General features: G+C 46.3%; 1 protein-coding gene across 12 annotated transcripts in view; it reads right to left on the bottom strand.

The window, feature by feature from the left end:
- ARHGAP32 (Rho GTPase activating protein 32) overlaps nt 1-22445 on the bottom strand; it is a 238164-nt gene that overhangs the window by 66553 nt on the left and 149166 nt on the right. For all 12 annotated transcript variants that reach the window (XM_038161662.1, XM_038161664.1, XM_038161663.1 and 9 more), the window contains 4 exons: nt 11814-11951; nt 9582-9674; nt 8004-8126; nt 5855-5932 (listed from right to left, as the gene is read on the bottom strand). In XM_038161662.1, the coding sequence (XP_038017590.1) occupies nt 5855-5932; nt 8004-8126; nt 9582-9674; nt 11814-11951 (432 nt within the window). The remainder of the gene's footprint in view (nt 1-5854; nt 5933-8003; nt 8127-9581; nt 9675-11813; nt 11952-22445) is intronic.

Genomic DNA, 22445 nt, shown 5'->3' with positions numbered 1-22445 from the left:
TCACAGGGAGGAATTTTCCCCTTAAATCTGTCGGAACCCAGGATGTTCCTCAGACGTTTCTGGATGTTCCAGGTCCTAGCCAGGACCGTTGGAGACCCTGGCATGCAGCCAGAAACCCCTGTGGCTTTGAACCTGACACATGGAACAAATTACCAACCTTACATGAAGAACTAACTACAAGTCACACAAGTTTAGGTAGCATAGTAGAAATAATCACAAGGTGAAGGGAAAAATTTTCAGTGTTGTACATGGGGGTTTTGACCTCTGTACAGGGGGGTCAGGAGTTCCAAGATGGAGGGATTTGGGCATGCCCTGTCCTCCTTCTTTCTTCTTCCTAACCTCCATGTTCAGGGTGAGGATGGCTTTCACAGATCGGTTTAGAGCAGAAGGTCACTGTTCAATATGGGTGATAGGTATTGAGGCAAAACTGTAAATATCAAATACGAAGCATACAGTATAAAAGACAACATCAGCCCTGTGGGAGGGCAGTGTGCCTCTGGCTGACCTGCTGAGCAGACCTCGGCAGCTCAGGAGAAAAATCTTTTAGATAATATTAAATAAACAACCTTGAGACTGACAGCTGAAGACTCCCGAGACATTCTCTGATGGCGCGGGTTGGAGAAGAGACTTTTCTACCTTTCAGGGTCACCCCGACCCGGGGTGACTCCCACATAAATCCAACCTAAATTTCCCTTTATTCATTTTGAACCATTCCCCCATGTCCAGTCACATCAGTTCCTGATGCAAAGTCCCTCTCCATTTTCCTTGGAGCCCACCCAGCCAGTGGAAGGTGCTCTGAGGTCTCCACACAACCTTCTCTTCTCTTCCCCCGGCTGAACTTCAACACTTCACTGTGGCTGAGAGTCTCTGCTGGACACTTCCCATGTGAGAGATACAGAAGGCAATTTTTAAATTAGGAAAAATGCACAGATCCAGGGAAAGTCTCAGCCCACCACACAGACATCAGCTGGGAAACTCCACAGCTGGAGTGATGAAGTTTCTTCCATTTTCAGTAACTGCCCACATTGTCTGTGTAAAGAAACCTGAAGTCCTGGGACCCCAACCTTCTATTATTCCTCTAAATCTGGATCTAAACCCAACCCCAGATCCCACACTGTTGAACATTTAAACAAATGCTGGACATGAAATCAAAACTCATTTGCCTTTGACTGTTAACACAGTGTTTCTCCTGTTTCTGGATGCACTGTACAACACACTAACCAGGAATTCAGAAATGAAAGGATGGTGATGTCACTGCTTCCAGATATCCCAGAACCTTCCCAAATCAAACATTCTACCTGCTCTCCATGTATCACTTTTGCCATGTTCACACCAATAATTACAATGGATTTTAGGGGCAAGAATTGTGCTGGCTCCCTCATGTTAACTCATTGCTAGAAATTATTTACATTTTCAGACTGACTTATTCTAACTTCTTGCAAGATCCCCAGGAGATCCTTGTCAGGGTTATAATCCACAACTTGTGCCTCATTCCCACCCACTTAAAAGATGCTACTTCTCCTCCTATGGGAAGATTTCCATGATTTTGTATAAATAAATGAGTTTAGTCCAAGAGTTAATCTCAACAGATGTAGCAAGGCACTATTAGAGCTTGAACCAGGATTAAAGGATTTGGCAACATAGGAAAATTAATAGCCAGGGTAGTATATATTTAGATAAATGCAAGGTCATCTAAAGGTTAAATATATCATGACAGACCTTCAGCAGAGGAGGAAGGTACAGGCTGCTGGTGCATGAGAACTGTTCTGCAACACCTACTACAGCTTTACCTTTTCACTTCTGTAACAGGGGCTGCTAAAACTGGAGGACACAAGAGGCTTTAAGGGGAAAAGTCAGAGTAACAATGGTAATTTTCAGTATGGGGAGGGAATTCAAACAAATGAGGAACCACCTGCAACGTAAATGGCAAATGAAACATTGAGACATTTGGATTGCTTTTTTGGGTCTGACATAATCTACAGTGTGGATTCAATTTTAGTCAAAAAGTTTTCTCTTCTCCTTTTAAATCTGATGACAGTCTAGCAAAGCCTGACAGGGAAACTGCAACTTTTTACGGCCTATTTGGCCTTCCTGGGGAGGATTTTCACTGAGTCTTTGCCAAATTACGACACAGAGAGCAGGACAGCCTCATCTCATTCCCAAAGGAGCCCCTGCTGATATCCTCTTGCACTTTAAGGCACTACTAACTCCTGATAAAGAGAGTTGAATACCTGGGCCATAAAACTATTTTGATTTCTTTTATTAACAACAAAAAAAAAAGTCTGTGTGGGATGGTACTTGTTGATTATCCATTCCTGACTGGTGTGCCAGCAGCACTTTGGGAAACCAGAGAGCTGGAGAGGGACTTTGGACAAGGGGTGCAGTGACAGGACACAGGGAATGGCTTCCCACTGCCAGAGGGCAGGGATGGATGGGATTTAGATTGGATATTGGGAATAACTTCTTCCCTGAGAGGGTGGTGAGGCGCTGGCACAGGGTGCCCAGAGCAGCTGTGGCTGCCCCTGGATCCCTGGCAGTGCCCAAGGCCAGGCTGGATGGGGCTTGCATAGTGGAAGGGGTCCCTGCCCATGGAAGGGGTGGGATTGGATGATCCCTAAGGTTCCCTCCCAACCCAAACCATCCTGGACTTTGTGGAACTGGGACCTGCAGTCTCACAACCAGCTGAAGCTGCTGCAATCATAGTGTGATTAAAATCAGCCCAGTCCCCCCTGGCTGCACACCCTGGTTTTGCTGTCACCTCTCCAGCAGTGCAGGCTGTGGGGCAGCTCTCCACCTCAGGAAACTATTCCCAAAAACCAGAATAATTCATGACAACCAAGGGCAATTATGCATCAAACAAGGGCCTATCCCCAATGACTCAGCTCCCTGACACAGAGCTGATTGAAAAGACAAAGCATGAAGCAAAAGCAGAGCAGAACAAAGAGGGCTGAAGGCTGTTAATGTGGAGGTGGCTGTAATTTAGGTAACAATCTTACAGAGAAAGCACTGACTCATACTGAGGGCATTGGAAGAGAAAAAAGCTTGAGGAAAAATATCTTAAAAATCATTTTACTTCAAGCAGAGCAAATGCTAAGAAGCCTCGTGGGTTGTTTTGTTCACACAGGATTAGGTGTGTTGCAAGGCAGTCGTGAGCTCAGGTATGCACAGAGCACAGGCACTGTGCCAGGGAAGGGTGATGTATACAAACCCAGTGAGTCATCCCTGAAGGACAGCTCTGGCTGGCAGAACACTCTGACTTCCATGCTGAATCCAAGCTGCAGGTGTTTGCAGCCTGTCAGAGCCAGTTTTTGGCTCACATCTGCAGAGCTGCCTCCAGTTCCTCACCACAGCCCTCCCCTTATCCCAAGGGATGCAGGACAGACAGGAGTGAAGGCACTTCTGCTTGGGCACACATAACTCACAGCTGCTTCAAGTGCACAAAGTGTCCTTTAAGTCAAGAAGCAACTTTTTTCCCTTTCAGCAAAACAAGAAAATTTTTTCCCTGTTCTTGCTTTCCTCCTATCAAGACATGATTTCTAATGGAAGCTGTGGTTGGTTGATAAAACCCTGCTCCTCCCTAACATGAAGCAAAAACCCAAGAAACAACAGGACAAGCTGTACAAACATTTGGTGGCAGGACCTCCTCCTTTTATCTGCTCTCAGAGTCACAACTATCTGGCAAGAGGGGCCCTGTTGATTTATTTTATTAATTCAAATGACTGGATCAACAGATTGCTATCATTGCAATGTTCCTAAACAGGAACAGAACTATTTGCCTCTAACAAATGCTTTAGAGGCTGCACAGCTTCATCTGTGCCTACACCTCTTGCTGAAATTCTTCACCTACACACTCTTTTTGAGCATGCATCAAGGACACTTCTGCCTGTAACTCATCTCTAGGTCTGCTGTAGCAACACCAGAGATAAATTCCCTTTCTCTGAATTCTTACTGCTCGTATCATCTAAAGACTTCATTCCATCAGGAAACGTACATTTTCTGTACATTTAGAGCTCATGAGCCTTAAACTTGACACACAGTTTAAGACTTTGAGCAAACCCAGCTCCTGGAGCTGAGGGAACACAGAGCTGCATCTCCATGGTGTGTTTGGCTGTCACCTGCTCACACTGTGACCACTCCTGCTTGTCATTAAGGACACAAGATTATTCCACCCCTTGTTTTCTGTTAAGCCAGAATATGGTGCTGTATTTCTGCAGCTGCTCATATTTGTTGTGCCAGGAGCCTCACTATGCAGGGACACAGAAAACCCCCTTTTCTGGCAGTTTGCTCATCACCACATTTTAATGCCAGGCAAACCCAACAGGATCGCTGTGATCTGAGAGGCACAAAGCTGTGACAAACTGCAGAAGGGCTGCCTTACTTCTGTGCCTTTCATCAGCAGTGCTGTTCTCCACACCTGGCCCCAGTGTCAGCCAGCCTGAATAATGGGATCTACATCCCACATAGGGCTTCCAAACCCTGTGCAAAGTGCCCACTCTCAGGTACAGACCACAGAGTAGGTTTGTTTTGCTTTATTGATTCACTTGGAAGTTAATCATGGCATAGGCTGATCATTCCAAGCAGTATTACAGCATTTAATTGACTGAGGGTTGGAACTGATGTTTGAGGTCCCTTCCACCCCAAGCCATTCTCTGATACTATGACAGTACAGCATATTCAGCTTTAAGGCTTCTAAGATTAGACGACAAGTCCAGCAAAGGCACAACACAGTTCAGAAGCAGAAGTTTGTTCAAAGTAGTACCTGTGCGTTGACTCTAGAAAGAAATGAAACTTCAGAGCAGGTACTCTATGCCCATGCTGCTCCTTTACAAAGGAGATGTCACCTGAACTCCTACACCTGACACAAAACCAACACAAGCTGTGTCTCACGTGCCCTGGCTGAGCAGACAGCACTAGGGTGGTGTAAGCACACGGCATCCAGCTGGGATTGGGAGATCCAACCACTGGGCATTGACAACAGCAGGGCCACAGCCTGGTCTGGCACAGAAAGGGCTGTCAGGAAAAACCTGAGGAGCCTTGAGACGACTTTCCATGCCAAATTACACAAGTGTCTGGTCAGTCCTGAGCCTCTGCAGAGCAAACTCCTCATCCCACCCACTCACAGACAGCAGCTGCAGATGGAAATCCCTGTGGCTGAAAGCAGCTGAAATGTGAGACAGCACAAGTCAGCCTCCCAGCCCCAGTGGCTCTGGGGTTTGCTTGGTTAAAAGAGACTTTTAAATCTTTTACATTTCCTAGTGGCAAAATCCAAAGGATTAAAAACTCCTTGGAAGGAGAGTGCCATTTCAACACACAAGGTTTGGGACCTAAACCCCAGGCATGCTTAGGACCTTTTGAAAATTGTCTCCATCTCTGTGCTGTGACTTTACAGGGACCAGCAACACTGACACCACACAGTGAACACAGGCATGGATGGGTGGCTTGTCTAAGTCAGCAGCACTGTTTCCTCAGCTGGATTTCTCCAAATCCTCTATGTTCTGCCTGAGCTGGTTTTAGCTACTGGAAGGAAGGGGATGATGTGAGTAACAGTGTCAGCTGCCTTGGAGGGGGTGCAGCACAAGCTTCCACTGCCATCAGGCCAGCTGTCCATCACAGGCCATAGCCAGCCCTCCTTCCCGTGGTGAGGGAGGAAGGAAACTTCCAGTGGAGACCCTGTGTCTGCTCCAGCCCCAGCCCAGAGAGAAGGGGAGTCCCCTGACACCAAGGCAGGGACACCCTGCTTGTCCCCTGAGCCACCCTGAGCAGGCACAGCAGCTCCAGGAACACAGCCCTGAGGTTCCTGCTGAGGTTCCTGCTTTTTTTCCAGCCCCACTGCCATGGCTGGGCTGCTGCCTACCTGGAACCCGTGTTTTCCTCTCCACCACGAGGTCAGCTCCTTTGGTGGCATGTCGATGACGGACACGATGTCCCCCACCTGCAAAAGGTTGACAGCATCAGTCCCAGCCAGGAGGAGAGCACAGTTCCAATAACCACAGTCTCACACTGCAATAAACTGCACAACTCTGGAGCAGCTGCACATCTGCCTTTGCAAGGCCGAGCTGTGGGGTGGAAGAGTTCCTGCACTGTCCAGCACACAGGATACAGCTGCTCCTAAGGAAAGGGCCTGAAGAGCAGCAGGCTCCTGGGAAGGGCTACAGAGGGTTCTGGTTAAACTGCAGTGATGTGTCAAGCACTTGGCAAAATCTGCTTCAGTAGCTGAACTTATTTTTACTGCCCTACCCACGAGTCTGTAGGCACTGACATGTGTCTCCTTGCTCCCTCTCACAGCAGAGTGAAGAGCTGCCTTTGCAGCTCCCAAACTGCCCCAGGTGAGCTGCCCAGGGTTAGGAAGTGAACAGAGGAGAAGTAGTGCTACAGTAACAGGATGGAAAATGGCCAAGGACACCAGACAGGCTTTCTGAAGCTTTGTTCATTCCCAATAAAAATGTAGTACTCCAATAGTTCAAAAGGAAATCAGTATCATCAATACTAAATTTGGCTTGGTTTGAATCAAGCTCTGTGTGGCCTCTATTACAGAAAATAAGAAGGGGCAGAACCTAAATAAATACTGCAGGTATTCCAGGTAGGTGGGCAAAAATTCATGCCAGTAATGCCCAACTTTCACCAGATATTTTACACTGATGGATCTCAAAGTGTTTTACAGAAAAGGCAACCCATCCCCCGTTTGCAGACAAGGATGGCTGAGATGTGGGGAAATTATTTCCTCCAGGGAATAGTGAATCAAGAGCAAAGCAAATGTCCATGAAGGAAACTTCTGCCACCACAGGAGCAGAGAAACGGAGGATGTTTCTTAGAACTGGGGAGCAAACCCCAGACAGCTGCTTGTGCAACTGCCTACTAGAAATTTAGAATAATAAACACACAGATAAATTGGGTTAGGGAGCAGGACTCAGCATCATAAACCCCCTGACCCTGTTCTGTGCAAGTTCTGCTGTGGTGTCTCATTGCACACCCTTGTAAACTACACGTGCCTCAGTTTCCCTTATGCACAGAGCAGGATTTACAAGCAGGGAGTGTCATTTCAGTGCTCTCATAAGCTGACAACCAGCCTGAATCCTGTGCTGCTTGAATTCCAGCTCAGAGCAGCCATGCCCACACATCCCTCTGACCACACAGTTCTTTGTGGTGTACTAATCCATGCCTTGATTTAAACATGAACAAACCCCTGGCAGCATCAGACTATCACTGTTATTTTTCCTTCCTGTGCTGCACACCAAGGATGTGATCACAAAGCTCCTCAGGGCACTGTTTTCCTTCACATGTTTTGTAGAAACAGCACCATTGCACAGGGCAACCAGAGCTCAGACCAGTGCTTTTTGGGTAAAACAGACAACTTGCCAGACAAGCAAAAGCTTCCAGGGTCTGATCTGGATATCTCGGATGGGATGTAGAGCAACCTGGGCTACTGGAAGGTGTTCCTGCCCACGGCAAGGGGTGGAATGGGATGGGTTTTAGGGTCCCTCCCAAGTCAAACCATCCTGAGATTCAGGGATTCGCTCCACAGCAGCTCTTGTGCTGGATTTTCAGGCCAGTTTTAGCTCATCACCATTGCTGCCCTTTAAGCAGCAATCCTTTGCCATTCTGGTTCTTTACTTCTCATGGGAGCAGAAGCTCTTAGAAATGGTTGTGGACAGGGACTCAGAGAGTGTGTGTAACCTGGGCAAGGAGAAATGAAACTTGTGTCCACACACACAGGGACAGTCACCCTGAACAGAAACCGCGTGGGCTCTGCTCAGGGACAGCCCAGAGGAGCTGGCAGGAGCTGGTTAATCAGAAGATACTAATGCCAAGTAAAGCTGTATTTTAAAGATGACAGAGCATCTGCCCGTATCCAACACATTGCAGATCAAATATTTAACTCAATCTTCCAAGCTTCACCTCACGAAACATTGTGGAAGTGTCTGGACATATTCCTGATGGGCACACAGACAAACAGATTACACTCATTTGGAGCTGACAACAAGGAATACAAGTGCTTTATTTACCTCAAAGGACAGTTCATCTGCTGCTTGGGCAATGTATCTCTTAATGACATGGGCAGCAGCAATAGCAGGGACATTAATGGATGATTCCTCATGGACCAGCAGGTGATTCCCCTTGTTATCAATCTGAAACAAAGAGCACAGGGGACTGTGAGGCAGCTGAGGACAAGTGAGGAGGCATTTCAGTGGTGCAAAGGCTTCAAGCTGATTGAGAGAGACAGCCCAGCCCTGGGCCCCAGGAGAGAGGGCACAGCACAGCCAGAACAGCTCGCTAGGGGCTCCAGAAGGTTGGGTGTGCCTATCCAGAGGAGAGAAATGCTGGCTTGGTGCAGCTTTGTGTACAAACAGTAACACACAGTGAGGGTCGGCACCTCCCTTTAACACCTAAGCATGGTGGTTTTCCATGGCATTACAGATGTGCTACAAAAATCCTCTAGAGGTGGAATGCTCGAGGTACTGAGGCAAGGAGAAAATGCTGCCAACCCAAAAACTAGTGTTGCTTTCCATTTTCTCCCACCCTTTTATTTATTTTTTTTAAGAAAACATGCACCCCTGTGCAATCATCAGCATACTTCCAAAACTCCCGCATTTCTGTGTAAAATTGTGTAGGATTCTCAGTGAGTCACAAAGGTTACTCTGCACTGGGTTTGCTGTGATCTCCAGGCCTACTGTGTTGCTCTGAATCCTACATCTTATTTTTCCCTACAGCTTCCTCCCTCCCTTTGCTGCTTTCCAAATTTTTTCTCATCCCAAAGGATTTCAGGGTGAGAAGGATATCAGTGGGGAAAACTGCAGGAAAACACATTCAGTCCTTATCAAATCCATTTAAAAAGGAGCTGCAAGTCTATTAATAGCTGTTTCTATTCCTGGTGTGCAATGATGGAAAGCCACACATCTGCAGGCAGCCTGAGCAGGGACAGCTGGACACTCCTCCAGCCTCCCCTGCCCTCATCCCCACTAAGGGCTATTGTTTAAAGGCTACAAGACCATTAAACCTGAAAGCAGAGCTGCAGCTGTAGCTCACAACACACAAACTGTGCCACTGCAGGCACAAGGCTGCCTCTGTCTGCAGGGGAGCCAACAGGAGCACGGAGTGTTTACTGGGTTTGGAGCTGCCACAGGGAAAAATGATTTAAAAAACCAAGAGAGCAGGGAAACACTACAACAGAGATAGCTGAGTTTTAGAAATGTGCCATAGTAGCAGCATTGCCTTGGCATAAAGAAGAGCAGGAATAAGTGAGCTTTGAAATAAGTAAGCCTTCTGCAACCCATTACTGGGAGATCCAGCCCTGAACCTGGCATTCCCAGGCAGCTCACTGGGACTGCCGCTTCCTCTGTTTGTGAATATCAGCAGGACAATACATTTCTGAGAGACAAAACCCAGGTTACAAGGGAAAAAACTCTATACTCTTAATACTGGTTCTGATTCTGTGTGTCCTACACCTTCTGTGTGCTGGTAACAGCAGAATAAAGCTTTCAGGATAGAATTTCAGTAACACTAACAGGGCTGAAAAGAGCAGGTGTGTGCCTGCTGTGTTTCCAAGGTCAGGAAACAAGGAACACTCCAGGTTTGTGCTGTACCTCCATCCATGTGAGGGCAGGGCCACAGTTGATCTTGTTGCCTGCGATGTTGGAGAGCCGAGCCAGGTAAGCCATCAGCATCTGGGTGACGAGCTGAGACACAAACACACACACAGTGGTTCTGTTAGTGCACCTGCCTTTGGGGAGCCTTCTGCAGGCTTAGGGAAGACCAGAAATCACCCACTGCCACAAGCAAAGAGTTACAGAGATAGTTCCCTTCTACAAATAAATGCATTTCTGTCGTTTGAAGGACAGCAAGCAGCACACAGGGTTATAATGGTTACACCAAAAAAAGGGTGAAGAAGCAGCTCTCTGTGAAAGTAATAATGCTATCATTGGGTAAAGAAGCAGCTCTCTTTGAAAGTAATAATATTATTATTATAATTTTGTAAGATTCATGCAGGTTTTCATAACTTCCCTTGTCAAGATACCTTAAATCTAAAGCTTTGCCCTCATCATGGACACACACACAAACAACTTGTGTCTTAGGGCCACCAAACACACCTGAGAACCACGCAGTGAACAACCCCTGAGTACCATCCAGTGAACAACCCCTGAGTGCCACTTCCACACACCTGCACAGCCTAAAGAATGCAGCACCTCAGAGTGACCCCCTGGCCAAAGACTAACATTTCAAGCAGTAGAAGAGGGGTTTAAAAATACAATTTGCCATGTCCTTTCTGCAACAGTAAACTGGTTTTTATTACAGAGAAGCCACTGAGGTCCTTCCAGAATCTCCCAGTGACAGTGGTATAAAGCAGCATTGTAGCCCAGAATCTGTAGGACTGTTTAAAACATTGTTCTTCTCAAACATCTGTTCCAACGTGGCCAGTTCAAAAAAAAAAAAAATATGATGAGACACCCCACAGCTGCAGAGCAGCAGAGCTGTTCAGCATTTTCACATCCTCTGTGCTTGCAGACAGAATGCAGATTTTCAGGCTCTTGCTCTAAAGTCCAGTTAAATCGGTGGTACAAGTAAGGATGCAAGAGATAGGAATGCCTAAAATATAATTAAAAGTAAACCAGGAATTCATTGTCCTGAATATTGCTGCCTCTGCTGAATTTAAACTTTAAATCCTCCTCAGAAATACCCTGTGTGAAACCAAAGCAAGTGTTAAATCAGCCTCTCTGCTGAGTGATGGGGCTGCATGATCAGTTCCTTAAATTCCATGGCAAACACCCTGTAAAATTCCAGGGAGTACTAATTTCAGTGTCCACATCCTCCAAAACGATGCAGCCAAGATTCACCTGCTGCTTTCCAAGAGATATTTTTGGACATGAATAAATCTTTCAATTATCAGCTCATCATATTCTGGATGAAGACAGTAAGCCAAGAAATGAGAAGTATCTCTTTGAGGAAAAAAAAATCATTGAGGAAAAAGAGCTTTTTAAAGACCATTTAAATAACACACTAATGCAACTACTCTTAAAAAACACTTCAGGAATACTCAGTTTAAAATGGAAGCCTAGCACTCCAAATGGGATTGCTCTTGCAGTGCAGCAGCCTCAGACAGCATGATTCCCTGGGAATGCTGAGTTGTTAACACTAAGCCAGGAAATACCCACATCATTGACAAAGTTTACGAAGAGAAAACCAAATTCACATCTAAGGCACCACAGGACAGCAGGTTTCGTGACACTCAATTACCATTCCAGATTCAAGAGCTTAATTAATTTGTCTCAATTCGCAGGACATTTCCCTTTAAATCACTGAAATTAGGGGGTGGAAAACACTGACTTTATTTGTGGTAGCCAATTTTCAAATGTAACCAAGGCTGCATTAAATCTACTCTCTACTAGAAGTAAGTATACTTATTAGTAGTATATTACTAGCAATAAGTATACTTATTACTATAATACTAGAAGATACACAGACTGTTATGTGAGAATACTCTGTGTACTAGAAATACATGGAATTGCTGAGGCTGGAAAAGACCTCTATACACGGAATACTCAGTGAGAATACTCTGTGTACCAGAAATACATGGAATTGCTGAGGCTGCTAAGTCCACCACTGAACCATGTCCCCAAGTGCCACATCCACACACTTTTGAACGCTTCCAGGGATAGTGACTCCACCACTGCCCTGGGCAGCCCCTTCCAATGCTTCACAGCCCTTTCTTTCCATGATGGAATTGTCCCTGACATCCAAGAAACCCTGCCCCGGAGGTCATTCCTTGCACAAATCCCATGCCTAGGTGGTGCCCCGGGTGCCCCAGAGGGGCCCCTTACCTCGGGGCTGTCCTTCAGGGCATCGGAGCGGGGCAGCTCTGCCAGCTGCGAGAAGCGGCGGTCGTAGATGCACAGGTGGAGGTGTTTGTCCAGCACCCGGAAATCCTCATAGCTCCTCTTCACAATCCAGCTCCTGCCCTGCACACACAAACACAGCCACACTGTCAGCAGCTCCTCAGCATGGAGGGGAAGGAAAGGGAAATCTGAGCACAAACAGCACTTTCTCCTTGAAACACCTGAAAGCGATCAAAGTGCCCGAGCAACATTTTCATGTTTTAATTTGCAGGTAACATTGTCATGGTTTAATTTGCAGGGAACATTTTCATGTTTTAATTTGCAGCAGCCATTCATGCTCAAACCAGCTGTTAGTGGTCCTGTTTTAATTATTTAACCATGGGTTTGGATGTGGCCCAGCAGTATGAGACCCATCCAGAGCTTTAACTTCCACCTGTCTTACAAGGATTTTGTAGCATTTTCCTACACGAGGTGTCCTTGCGCAAATGTAAATCACCAAGTGGTTGTATAAACAGTGTGAAATTAGATTCCAAACAGATAGAACCATATAAACCCAGAGATCTGAAGGCAGGATTGAAGCTTGAAAAATTTCTGCCAGGTGCCCCAGGCAAACCTTCAGCTGAATTAAGAAAACAATCCATGATGAACAATTCTAGCTGCAGATTTATTCCTGAGTGCATATCATTTCCCCAGTTAAAATATAGACAAGATACAGACTGCTCCAGGGGACAAGGGAGGGACTGTGGCAGCACAGAACAGTTTGCTTTGTGAAGCTTTTAATATCTAATGATGACTTTTAAATGCTCCACGGCCTATTATGGTCAATAAAAAATGTTGTAATAATGCAGCAGTTTACGGGTCAAAGCACTTTATGAGGAGTCCTTAATCACAGAATCCCAGAGTGGTTTGGGACAGAAGGGAACTTAAAGCCCATCCAGTCCCACCCCTGCTATGGGCACAGACACCTTCCCCTGTCCCTGTTTGCTCCAAGCCCCGTCCAAGTTGGCCTTGGACACTGCCAGGGATGTGGAAGGAATCAAGGGATCAGATTGCTCCGGGTTACACGGGCACACAGAGGCAGTGCCAGGGACTGGAAGTGACACAGGGATGCCTGAAAGTGGAGCAGAAAGCAGGGGATACGTAGGATAAGGGGGACACAACAGGGGACAAAGCTGTAAATGCTGACCTGCTGTGCCTGGCTGGCAGGGCTCTGCCAGGTGCCCTCTCCCCTGGGATACAAAAGGTATGGCCTACTCTGAATTCCCAGTCATAATTCCTCTACACTGGTTTCTTTATCAGCAAAGTTCTAGGCATCAGTTTTACATTAATATCCAAAGCCTGCGAGGCAATTGCAGATATAAACCCTCCAATCCAGCTACATCCTGTCCCAATGATTTAAGACAACTCCACACTGTGACTGTGTCCATAGACTCTGCTTTCAGTTCATGAGAAATCACTGTATTGCACAATCCTACAAAGAGGCACCTACACAGGATAAATGATTTGGGATTTCCACATTATGTCATTTCACTTTTGTCTACAAGAGAAAAACAAAATCAGGAGTGCAAGGCTAATTCTGTTCAGGGAGGGGTCAGCCTTCCCCATTTCTCCATCTTTTGCAATTAAGGGATTCTTGCTCTCTCACTGAGCTGCCAGTGTGACCTTCAAGGTTCAGTCAACAACATAGGGAACAGCAGCCTGAGAAATCCCTGTGATCCTGGATCTGCCTCTGCCACCAAACCGGGCACTACATTCTACGTGACCACCCAAACAACAAAATCTGTCAAACGATCCTAAACCTGTCACAAATTCCATTCTATTTCATTTTAAAGGCTGGCCTGTAGCTTTGCAGCCTAGTTGCCATGAATGAGGGCAGCAAGAGTTAAAAGCAGCCGGGAGGCAGAGCTGGGTCAGCCCCTGCTGTGCCAGGGTGTGCAGGATCCCACACCATCCCGGTCACAGGGCTGACAGCAGCAGGAAAAGGTGATGGATGAGCAGGGACAGCTTACCCCACACCAGCAGCAGTGTCTCTGGCCCCACGGGAGGCTCCTGGAGCAAGGGCAGGCAGCAAAGCCGGAGCGCGGGCAGGGAACCGGGATCCTCGGCTCCTGCACCTCCAAACTGCAGCTCGCAGCTGCTAAGCAACCAGCAGAGCTCTCCCTGAGCTCTCCCATCGCTGAGATATCCCTGAACTATCCCTGAGCTCTCCCATCCCTGAGCCATCCCTGAGCTGTCCCTGAGCCGTCCCTGCCAGCAGCCCAGGCTCCAGGAGAGGGATGCTGTAGGTGCCTGAAGGCCAGAACCTCATCACCATTCCCAGGTCACTCAGCCTAGGATCGTGGACATCAGGCTCTTGTGCAAAAGGATCATAGTTTACTATGAGTAAACTATGAATATCCTGAGTTGGACCCACAAGGATCATCATTCCACGTCCTGTCCCTGCACAGACCCCCAATAATCCCAACCTGGGCATCCCTGGCAGAGCTGTCCAAACTCTTCTGGAGCTGTGGCAGCCTTGGGGCCTGCCCATTCCCTGGGGAGCCTGGGCACTGCCCCCTCTGTGTGAAGAACCTTTCTCTAAACCCAACTTAAACCTCCCCTGGCACAGCTCCAGCTGTTCCTCAAGCCCTGTCACTTCTCTCAGAAGAGCTCAGCACCTGCCCCTCCACTTTCTGGGAACGGGGCTGCCCATTCCTGTCTCACTCAGAGTGGCCGTGCACAGGCTGTGCTGGCACAGAGCAGCACTTCAGGAACAACAACACACATTTCCACCCAGCAGAATGTTATTGCAACACCCTAAAGGGGAGTATTTACCAATATTCTACAACTTTAGGCCTAGCATAACTCATTTCAAAAAGCTCCCATGCTTTAGGTTGGACTTCAAGTTGTATTAAGCCAAATTTTTTGCAGATTTGGAGCCTGAGTGATGAATTTTTATGCCACATTTCCATGGGATGCAATTAACTTTACAGGAAGGAATCACTGCAGCAATGGAGGAAGGAACTGGACAGTAATTAATGCTTCCCCTTAGATCTCCAGCACAAATCACAGGAAAGCAAAGTATGGATTCTCCCAGCCAGATTCCCAGAGAGCCACAGCCAAAGCAGCAGCAACAGCAGCAGCATTGTCCCAGATGCAAATACTACAAAGGTTTCCAATATAACTGGAAACCATGTAATATAATTTACCGATATAAAAATTGTACATCTTGCTCCACTTTCCTGCAAATTCTCAAGCACTAGAAAGGTTTGGCAAAAGGATTCTTTTTTAATTTAGAGAGCTAATAAAATATTAGACACAAGTAAGTGCCTGTTAAGTTGGTCTTGTGTTGTCAACTATGTTTTATAGCAAAGCTCAACATTTCTGGGGCTTCAGGCACTCAAAATCCATAAGGCAAAAATGTCTTCTTTGTGTTTTTAATGTTTTCCATAAACTGTTCCTCAAATAAATTTCTGATCAGCCTCTAATTTTCTAATTCAATAATTACTTTTCATTTCATTAATTATTAATGGTCTTGATTTACAGAAGCACAAGCTTAAATCCCATTCACTTCAGCTGGATATAAGAGGTGAAGTTAAGCACAAAGTGATTTCCCAGATTCAGACCTTCAACTCCAAACCTTGCTGTGACAAAGTTCTTTAATATGAAAAAATGAAATATCAAGTAAAGATTTCAATAATGCCATTAAATAGTTTCAGGATCTTTAAAAGGAAAAATTGACCACTGACTTAAAAACAAGATCCTCTTGAAAAAAAAAATCAATGTATTTTTTGATATTGCTTTTTACAGAAACATTCACAATGAAAAGCATCATGAAGAATCTGGAATTTCTCTCAGAATGAAAAATCTGGTCTCATCCCCACTCTTTTCCCATCCTGATCTGTTCTCCCTCGCTCTGCTGGCTAGCATTAAATGTACAATGAGAGCCTGGTGAGATTTCAGCCTCTGCACAGAGCTGCTGATCTTTTTCTGATTATCAAAGCAAGGAGAAATGTCATGCTAAAGAAATGACTTAAAGATTGGAGACTACTGAACTGATGATTTAATTTCCAGTGAGCCAGAGATCTGAACCCTCCATCAGCGGCACCAGCACTGCAAGATCACAGATCAGAGACGCTCCCGGGCTTCACTTGGCACGGGAGGAGATGGGGAGGGACAGGGACCCAGAGCCCAGCTCCACAAGGAATATTTTTAGCTCTGCTGAACAAATGGCCTGCGGAGGACAGTGAGCAGCCACAGCCTGGAGTAGTTTCCTACTCCCTTAAGCTCAGCTCAGTCCCGTGGCACTTGAGCAGCATTGTCAATCCCACTGCCATTCTTCCCAAGCCCATCCTGATTCCTGCAGCTCAGTGATGCCTTCATTACCAACAGACAGACATTACCCACGGCAAATCTGACAGGAAGCAATTTTAAACCGTTCCCTGCGGGTTCATTCCCCCAGTCAAAGCCCACTTTGCTCCATCATTCCTTAAACTCTTCAATTATCAGTGCAAGAATCGTGCTCATTTCTAACTGGGGCTCCCCTAAGTCCAGGCCAGTTCCATACTGGAGTATTTGTACTTGGGTTTAACTGTTTCCACTCAGCATCTGGCAGAAAACTCTTCCTGCTGTGCCCTGAGCAACACCCAGAGGTACCCAGCCTGCAAGAGAGGTCCAGCTGCTGCCAGGATTTGTGGTACCATCCATTCACAAAACTTACACACTAGAATTTTGTATTAAAGATTTATAGATCTTCTTGCTGCATAAGAAAAACTCCTGTTTCCAGCTGGATCTGTCTCCATGTCAGCAGGCAGGATGCCACCCTGTCCATCAATCCTTCTCCAAGCCAGCCAGGCTGCCACTGAGCTCCAGCACACACAACCTTCCTGTCCCTCAGTCTGACTAGGTTTGCTCTACAGCACTTAGGATTTATTTATTTTAAGACAGGGATAGACCTTTCTCTTCTGGTTCAAATGCTTATTTCCTCAGAGAGAACACATGGATGCTCTTCTGAACCTTGCAGCCCACATGGAGAGCAAGAGCAGAAAATGAGATGAAAGTATAAGGCAAAAGTCACTTCAGTTTGACCCTTCAGTAAGAAAACACCACAGATTAAATGGCTGGAAAAGCAGCAGCATCCAGCAGGGCAGGTTAACTCTGCCATGGGTGACTCTTACAGCTGTCTGGGGCTCAGGCTCTGTATGTTATTCCAGCCTGACCCTTCAGCCCTTTCCTGTTTCAAGTCACAGCAGAAAATGGTTTAGAGATTTAGTCAAAACAGAAAGCAAGATGGATAAAATCCATCTCGAGGAGTTCACCCAGGAAGTGTTTTTAGCTGGTGCCTTAGGTCGCTTTATCTACACTTACATTTGTTTACCAAAGTGATTCCATGACTTCTGGTGTATTATTCTAACTTGAAGGAAATTATAAATCTTTAAAACTTAAAGGGAGTTTGCACTAAGGCAACATAAAAGGACTTTATTTCTGAATGAAACACTAAAACTTCAGCACTCCGCCTGGAATCACAGCTCATGGACACGACGGAGGAACAAGCACAAGATGGAGGGAAAATACAAATGGACAGAGTAGAAGGCAGAAGAGAAAATTTGGTATATTTATGTGGTGAACCCTTATTAGCCTTATTCCACAGCATAAATTGATCTCTCAGCATTTATTATCAGTTTATTATCAATTAATTTCGGTCACTAGGAAAAAAAGGTATTTTAATGGAAACCACTGCAGCTTTTCTCCCCTAAAAATTAGACTTCCTTATGCTGCTGGATTCCAATTACAGATAGGAGCCTCCAAAGCACAGTGACACAGGGCTGGGTCTGAGGGACAGCAGTGTCATCCTGCGTGTCCTCACTGCTTGGGAAATCACTCCTCAGGTGTGTGTGGTTCTCTGGGGGAGAAGGGGACACCAGCCATGAGCCCCGGTGGTTCCTGTGTCCCGCAGAGGAACAGCTTTGCCAGGAGTAGATAAACACTTGGCTCAGGCTTTGGGGGTGAGTGGTTTTGTACAGGTACAGAGGAGTAAGAGCCCAGCAAGACAACCCAACACAAACAGAGTGCCTGAAACCCTAAGAGCCATCTTTCCTCCCAGAACCAGCTCATTTCTGAATGGCAGCCTGACAGACCTTGAACACGACCCAGGATTTACAGCCCTCGACATGTGAGTGACATTCCTGCTCTCCTGCCACGCTGTAATTTAAACACTTCCATATCCATCATCTCTTTAGCAAAATTTCACCATAGAGCAGCGGGTCAGGGGTGAGGGGAGGGCGGGCACAGCATGGGGTGCTGCTTTTCTGCACTTCAGAAAATTACAGTCATGACATGAGAGCTTGGAGCCACAAAGAAAACCCTTCATAGAGCAGAGCTCAGGGAGCTGAAATTCCACCATCCTCCAGGTAGCAGAGCAGTGAGGGGGTGTATGTACAGCTACAAATGACTGTATGGACCTTGCAGGCATTAAACACAACTCCCTCCTTACCCCACAGCCCAAATGTGCCACAAACTATTCTGCACTCAACCACAGGGGAAAGTTCCATCAAAGCCAGCAGCCACTACTGGCCTTCAGAGCAAAACAAACAAAAAACCTTTAAAATTACTTGTCTGAGGTTGTTAAAACAAAAGAAAATCACAGAATCCCAGGATGGCTTGGGTTGGGAGGAACCTTAAACCCCATCCTGTGCCACCCTTGCCATGGCAGGACACCTCCCACTGTCCCAGGCTGCTCCAGCCCCAATGTCCAGCCTGGCCTTGGGCACTGCCAGGGATCCAAGGACAGCCATAGCTGCTCTGGGCACCCTGTGCCAGGGCCTGCCCACTCTCACAAGGAGGAATTTCTTCCCAATAACCCATCCATCCCTGTCTTCCAGCAGTGGGATTCCCCTGTTTTCCTATTTCCAAAAACTTCCCAAATTCCTTGCCCGAGGTCACCTACAGCATCAGCAGCTTTGGCAGAAATCTCAATTTTCTTAAATCTCGTTTCTGAGGCAGACCATGGCAGCAAACAGCTGACTTGTATATATGTATGCGTGTGCATATACATACATACATACATACATATACATACATACATATATATATATATATATATATATATATATATATATATATATATATATATATATATACATATGATCAGAGCACAGAAGCATGTTTTTGTAAACACAAACTACCAGCAAGAAAAGAAATGTTTTGTAGGTCCAAACCCAAAAAACTATTTGAACACCCTCCATGACCCCGTTAGGGCTGCTGTGCCACAGGTCAGACATCCATGACATCATTTACAAACAGCAGGCACTCAGGAGCACAGAAATAACAAAACCCTGTTGTACCTGCCCCTCCTCCCTTCCAGCCCCATTCATCCTGACACCCCGGAACGAAGCAACACTACCAGTGCTTGGAAAATATCACTAACAGGGTAAGAAATGCCTCTGGGCAAGGTTGGAGATAAAAATCATGAGTATTTCCAGGCAAAAGATCTGTGTTAGAGATGCAGCTGTTCAAGTGTCAAGGACAGAGGTTGGAAGGGTGAAACATTATTTTGAAAGCACAAAAAAAAAAAGCAGTTATGGGGAGGTTTTGTGAACAAAGCTGGAGTCAAAATGGAAAATCAGCTGCTTTTCTGTCAGCTGCAGCCATCAGTTTTATGAAGAAAGAGTGAAAAGTGGTGCTAAGGCCCAGGAGATGAAATATTTAAGACAGACGATCTTCAATATCTAATATCCCTGATGGGGGCTTTTCAAAACCTAAACCACAACGTTTGAAATAAAGGCGTGGTTTTTAACCCACAAATGAGTTAAAAATGCACCATTTAGAAAATAGAAAATCCTGATCTGTCAAAACCTGAGCCCTTGGTGGCAAACCTGCTCTATGGTCTTGGAAAATAAAGTCTGTGTTTATTTCTGATGCCTCCATCCCCCAGCCTGTGGCATATCCTCAGAGTGACAATGAACACCTGCTCCATGCATTTTAACAAACTTGGGACCCAAACCTGCTCTGTAACTCTGGGAAAGTCCCCACAATCTAAGGAACAATCTCAAATTGGGTTTCCCCTGAGAATTGACTCCTCTAAACAAAACTTATTTGTAATGTGACACAGGGTCAGGAAAAGCACCTCTGTTTACTGAGTGCAACAGCGGCACTCTCAGCCCTCTTATTACCCAGAAGCTCAATTGCAAATTATCTTCAGAGTATCAGTTTAATAATCCATGTGCACTCAGTGTAACTGGTAGGAAAGAACTTCAGAAACTGTTGTGATTGTGTATTTTGCCACCTGGCTCTGTGCCAGTAAATATTTGCTACAAATAGCAAAAATTATGCATCTTTGATCTACCACTGAAGTATCTTTAGGACAAGATGCCCTAAGGAGAGTTAGATTGGATATTAAGTTGAATTATTTTTTAATGAAAAAGGTTGTCAAGTCCTGACAGAGGCTGCCCAGAGCAGTGGTGGGTGGACTCACAGTCCCGGGAAGAGCTGAAAAAACTGTGTTGATGTGGCACTTGGGGACAGGGATTGGTGGTGGCTGGGCAGTGCTGTGGCAAAGGTTAAACTCCATTATTTTGGAGGTTTTTTCCATCCTAAATGACTCCATAAGTCAATGATTCTGCCTTTACACACAGACTGCTTATTATGATGTGGTTTCTGTGCCTTGAGAGAACCTTTTTGAAACCATCCTTTCCTGACCTGCCTGTTCTGCAGTTGTGTGCAGTTAATCTGTTATTTGGAAGTGCAGATGCTGTTTCAAGGTCCATGAACTTCACCTACCCTGAAGCTGAGCATCCCAACTGCTCACCTGGGCTGTCTGCTGCTTCCTCAGCCTCCTACACCCAGCATCACCTGGTGACCAGAGCAGCTTTGCAGCCTTGCAGAGGATGGGAGTGGATGAAGCAGTTTTAGATGATTTGTCCCACCAGCCTGTCACCTTCCCCAGGTAAACAGGTATTGAAAACGGCAAACCTCCCCATAAGGAACAAACATCAGGAAAGGAAAGAATATCCTTACAATCCTCCTCCCATTCTGGACGTAAACCAAGCCCTGCTCTTGGAAAAGTACTACAACAAGTGAATTGTAGGCAAAGGGCTCCTCTGCAAAGCATCTGCACTGCTCAGTTGTGGGGATGACTTGGTATCTCATCAGAGCAGCCCAAGTGTCCCCTTCAATTTGTGGCTGGGCCCAGCCTTGTCTCCAAAGCACCGCATGAGGGTCAGGAGCCCTGCCAAGATCCCCATGGCTTTCTGCAGTGGCCCTCACTGCCAGAGCCCAGAGCACAGTCTGGGCACCAGCAGAGATCTCTAATTCTGGGCTGGTTTTCTGTCTGAAGGCAAAGGACACGACATTAACAAACGACCACAGAATTGTGAGAGCCTCTGCTGATCACAAAAACCCTTTCAGGACAGCACTTCGATGTGATGCTGCACTTAATTGTGACAAAGGATCTTCCTTCCCTCTTGCTCATCATCCCTCCCTAGAGCAGGGCCTGGCCCTCTGCTTCAGCTGGGGGGTTTCCACCAGGGAAAACCATCTGAAGTTGTTCTGTATCACTCACATTCCCTTTGACAAGAACTGCCCAGCAGCTCAGCCTCATGCAGGTTTGATGAACTGGGAGGCTCTTGTCTTGAGGAAGTTATTTCCAGACACCCTCTTTCCCCAGCAAAACCTACCCTCAAATAAATTCCTGAGCATTTCTCCACTGGAGTTTGAGCACAGAAAGCCTCTGTCCCTGGCATGCTGAGGGGACAGCTTGAAGTACACCTACGTTTGCACCTGCTGAAAAAATGTGCTTTAGCATCAACAGCTCCACAACAGTTTTTATTTCTGCAATGTCATAAATATATTCTAAATTAATTATTCCATTCAAAATCCACACACGGCTACAACCCTGGTTTTGGATCTCATGCATCCAGAGTTAAGAAAACCAAGAGCCCATTTCTGTCACAATACACGTTTAAATAATTAAATTGAGAAAAAGAAATCTGGAGAGCCATGAATGGAGCAATTAAAGACCAAAGTTGAAGGGTGACAGTAATTTGTCATGTCTCATGAGCAGTGGATGGATCTCCACAGCAGAGCAGCGAATCTGCCCTGGCTGGGGCTGAAGGACCAGCTCCACCAGCAGGGAAGGGAACCCCAGAGCCCCAGAGTGCAGCTGGGACAGTGCAGTGTGCTCCTGGAGGGACAAAAATCCCTTCTGCCTCAAAACTGCCACTGCCATGGTGACATGTCCAAACAGGATGAGGGGAAACAGCCCCAGGCTGTGCCAGGGGAGGTTCAGGTTGGACATCAGGAATTTCCAGGAATTTCTTCCTGGAAAAGGTGGAAAGGGCTGCCCAGGGAGGTTCCTAGAGTGTCTAAGGAAGGCCTGGATGTGGCACTCAGTGCTCTGGGCTGGTGACAAGGTGGGGATCAGTCACAGGGTGGACTTGATGGTCTCGGAGGGCTTTTCCAACCTCAAGGACTCCATGACTCTGTGTGAGAATCAAGGATCACAGGCAAAAACCCCAGGCTGAGCAAAGGGTATGATGAATCTGCTTTCAGAACAGGACACAGCAGACCCCAGTGTTAATCCTGCTGGATGGGAGTGCTGCCCTACCCAGTCCTGCAGGAAATCTCTGAGCACCAGCCAGT

This window comes from Motacilla alba, chromosome 24, assembly GCF_015832195.1.
Source record: "Motacilla alba alba isolate MOTALB_02 chromosome 24, Motacilla_alba_V1.0_pri, whole genome shotgun sequence".
Taxonomy (NCBI): Eukaryota; Metazoa; Chordata; class Aves; order Passeriformes; family Motacillidae; genus Motacilla; species Motacilla alba.
The sequence above is the reverse complement of the archived record's forward strand: the minus strand, read 5'-3'. Positions and strand labels throughout refer to the sequence as shown.